The sequence below is a fragment of the Piliocolobus tephrosceles genome, chromosome 14, assembly GCF_002776525.5.
Source record: "Piliocolobus tephrosceles isolate RC106 chromosome 14, ASM277652v3, whole genome shotgun sequence".
NCBI classification, from domain to species: domain Eukaryota; kingdom Metazoa; phylum Chordata; class Mammalia; order Primates; family Cercopithecidae; genus Piliocolobus; species Piliocolobus tephrosceles.
Window position 1 is genome coordinate 7,920,609 of NC_045447.1, and position 4,007 is coordinate 7,924,615.

Genomic DNA, 4,007 nt, shown 5'->3' on the forward strand with positions numbered 1-4,007 from the left:
GGCTAGTTTTTTTGTATTTTTTAGTAGAGACGGGGTTTCACCGTGTTAGCCAGGATGGTCTCGATCTCCTGACCTCGTGATCCGCCCGTCTCGGCCTCCCAAAGTGCTGGGATTACAGGCTTGAGCCACCGCGCCCGGCCTGGACCATAGTCTCTTACCTTGCACAGTGAGGAAGACGTGCTTGTGGGCGACGCCGGCAGAGTTGCGGGCTGAGCAGGTGTAGCGGCCCGCATGGATGGGGAGGGCCTGCCCGATCTCCAGGGCGCCTGCGGGTGGGAATCAGGGTGAGGGGGTCAGGACAGAGGTCCCCAGGGATGGAGGTGGCAGGGCTCCTACACAATCCCATTCTGTCTCTGGTCACTCAACCTGCCTCCTTTGCCCATTTAAAACAGTCTTGGGGATGTGACTACACGGGAAACTGGCGTCTAGGTTTGCCTCTGTGCCCTGCTCAAAGCAGAGACATGGGCGAGTTCCTTCCACTCTCTGGACCTCAGTTTCCCCGTGTGCATAATGAATAATCAGACAAGATGGTCTCTAGACCCTTTTGGCTGTGAAGTTCCAGGATCTGCCACTCCCCTGCCTATAATCCCCTGCTCACAATTCCACACCCTGCTATCCTCACCTTGTTCTGCTAAAAACTCACCTCCTCTAGGAAGCCTCCCAGGATTACTGCCTCCTCTCCTCCCTTTATCATCCCAACCTTAGCCTTGGTTACTCAGTGAACATCATTTTAACCTTCCCAGACCGCAGGCTGCACCTGGGCAATCAAGTGATGAGGGTTGTAAATTGTGCTCCGTGGAACCCTGCGGGCCTGCTGGGTGGGGGAAGGGAGCAAGGCCCACAGCACTCTGGCCCACCTGCAGCCTGCCCCAGCCCCAGCTGGAACCAGAACTGTGGTTTGTTTTACCTGTTGAACTTTGTTGTTACCATTTATACTTATTGGAAAGAAGTTTTTGTTTTGTATTTTGTTTTGAGACAGGGTCTCACTCTGTTGCCCAGGCTGCAGTACACTGTGCAATCATAGCTCACTGTATCCTTGCACTTCTACGCTCAAGCAATCCTCCCACCTCAGCCTCCCAAGCAGCTAGGACCACAGGCACGCACCACCACACCCGGCTAATTTTTAAAAATGTGTTTGTAGAGATGGGGTCTTGCTGTGTTGCCCAGGCTGGTCTCAAACTCCTGGCTACAAACAGTCCTCCTGCCTCAGCCTCCCAAAGTGCTGGAATTACAGGCGCGAGTCCCTGTGCCCAGCCTGGAAGGAAGTTCTATTGCTTCAGAAGAGTTTGAAAATCACAGGTCTGGCCAGTGGTTCCTAGACTTTAGGATTTCGCTAACCAACTAACAAATAAATTTGGAGACTCTCCATAAAGCTTCCAATGTTTTATTTTGACAAGCAAAGACATTTTAAAAACCACCATGTTAGGCCGGGCGCAGTGGCTCACGCCTGTAATCCCAGCACTTTGGGAGGCCGAGGCACGCAGATCACGAGGTCAGGATATCGAGACCATCCTGGCTAACATGGTGAAACCCCGTCTCTACTAAAAATACAAAAAATTAGCTGGGCGTGGTGGCGGGCACCTGTAGTCCAAGCTATTTGGGAGGCTGAGGCAGGAGAATGGTGTGAATCCAGGAGGCAGAGCTTGCAGTGAGCCAAGATCACGCCACTGCACTCCAGCCTGGCAATAGAGCAAGACTCCATCTCAAAAAAAAAGATAAAAAAAAAAAAAAATCACCATGTTAGGCCAGGCATGGTGGCTCATACCTGTAATTCCAGCACTTTGGGAGGCTGAGAAGGGCAGATCACCTGAGGTCAGGAGTTGAAGACCAGCTTGGCCAACATAGTGAAACCCCATCTCTACAAAAATACAAAAATCAGCCAGGCATGATGGCAGGTTCCTATAATCTCAGCTACCTGGGAAGCTGAGCCAGGAGAATCCCTTGAACCTGGGAGGTGGAGGCTGCAGTGAGCGGAGATAGAGCCACTGCACTCCAGACTGGGAGACAGAGCAAGACTCCATCTTAAAAAAAATCACCATGTACTATTATCTTAATATCATCAAGAAAAGGAAGTTTCAACACCAAAAGAATAAAGGAGGATCTTTCTGATGGGATTATTAAACTAGGTTTACAAAACTCCCAGGGAGCTGTTATTTTTCTTGTTCTTTTTTTTTTTTTTTTTTGAGACGGAGTCTCGCTCTGTCACCCAGGCTGGAGTGCAGTGGTGCGATCTCCACTCACTGCAAGCTCCACTTCCCAGGTTCCCGCCATTCTCCTGCCTCAGCCTCCCGTGTAGCTGGGACTACAGGTGCCCGCCACCGCACCCGGCTAATTTTTTTTTGTATTTTTAGTAGAGACGGGGTTTCACCGGGTTAGCCAGGATGGTCTCGATCTCCTGACCTCGTGATCCACCCGTCTCGGCCTCCCAAAGTGCTGGGATTACAGGCTTGAGCCACCGTGCCCGGCCCTATTTTTCTTATTTCGCCATGAAATAGCACTTGTATGCCAGAGGGTCTTGGGGAACCACTGATGGGTCTCAACACCGCAGATCATGGAGGAGAATATGGAGCTCAGAGAGGGCGAGAGGGTCCTCCCAGGTCACACAGCCAGGAGAGGCAGAGCCAGGTCAGATTGTTCCATCCTGTTCCACCACGTGACCTTCTTTCACCCGCTCTGCCTGCTCTCCCAGTCTCCCCTCAGCTGCCTCTCTCTGTGGATTACCCTTACTTACCCGATGGTGACACACGATAGCCGCTTCCCCGAGCTCCTAGCTGGGCACCTGCCTTGCTCCAGGACACGGTCGGAGCTGGTACACCCGTGCTGTGACATGTGAGGACCACGGGTGCCATCATGGTCACGGTGAAGTCTGTCTGGTCGTCGGCAATGGTGGGAGGCACTGAAACCCAAGACAAGGCTTGAGGCCCTGCCGGCGTGCATGAGGAACTCACAGCATGGGGCCAGGGGTAAAGCCAGTACACAAGGTGACGTTAGTGGAAAAGGGCCAAGGAGTGAGGTGGGGCAACAGAGGGAGAAGTCACATTTGTCCACTCAGCAAATCCTTCTGGGCACGGGGCTATAGTTTTTTCTTTAAAAAAAAAAAAGTGTGTTTTTTCAGAGATGGGGTCTCAATATGTTGCCCAGGCTGGAAGGCAGTGGCTAATCCCAAGTGTGATCCTACTGCTGATCAACCTGTCTTGACCTGCTCTGTTTCCAACCTGGGCAGGTTCACCCTTCCTTAGGCAACCTGGTGGTCCCCCGCTCCCGGGAGGTCACCATATCGATGCTGAACTTAGTGTGAACACCCAATCAGCATAGTGCACTACAGTCCAGGACTCCCTGGGCTCAAGCGATCCTCCGGCCTCAGCCTCCTGAGTAGCTGGGACTATAGGCACGTGCTACTGCACCCAGTGGGATACAGCTTTCTATAGAGACCCTGGTCTAGTAACTTCACAGGGATTTACTTGTGGGTTTTCCACTTGAAGTAGGGGAGGCCAGAGGAGACCTCCAGGGGAAGCGTCATTTAACCTGCGATCTGAAGGGGAAGCATGTGTTTGCTGAGTAAGGGGAAGAGTGTTCCTGGCAAAGGGAACAGCGTGTACAAAGCCCTTGAGGCAAGGAACAAAAAACTGAGCAGCTCGATTAGACCCTGGAATGAGGCGGGTCTGGCGTGAACTGAATCTGGGGGCTTGGCAGGGCCAGACCACACAGGACATGGTGTGCCCGGCTGAATTCTTGCATTCTCTCCTGAGGGCAGCAGGCAGCTGTGGAGGGAGGGATTTTTTTTTTTCTGAGACACAGTCTCGCCCTGGAGTTGCCCAGGCTGGAGTGCAGTGGCCGGATCTCAGCTCACTGCAAGCTCCGCCTCCCGGGTTTACGCCATTCTCATTTTTATATTTTTTAGTAGAGACGGGGTTTCACCGTGTTAGCCAGGATGGTCTCGATCTCCTGACCTCGTGATCCACCCGTCTCGGCCTCCCAAAGTGCTGGGATTACAGGCTTGAGCCACC

General features: G+C 52.6%; 1 protein-coding gene across 1 annotated transcript in view; it reads right to left on the reverse strand.

Moving 5' to 3' along the window:
• HMCN2 (hemicentin 2) overlaps positions 1–4,007 on the reverse strand; it is a 172,740-nt gene that overhangs the window by 32,118 nt on the left and 136,615 nt on the right. The window contains exons 73-74 of the mRNA XM_026457114.1: positions 2,732–2,896; positions 159–266 (exon numbers count right to left, since the gene is read on the reverse strand). Coding sequence (XP_026312899.1) covers positions 159–266; positions 2,732–2,896 — 273 coding nt within the window. The remainder of the gene's footprint in view (positions 1–158; positions 267–2,731; positions 2,897–4,007) is intronic.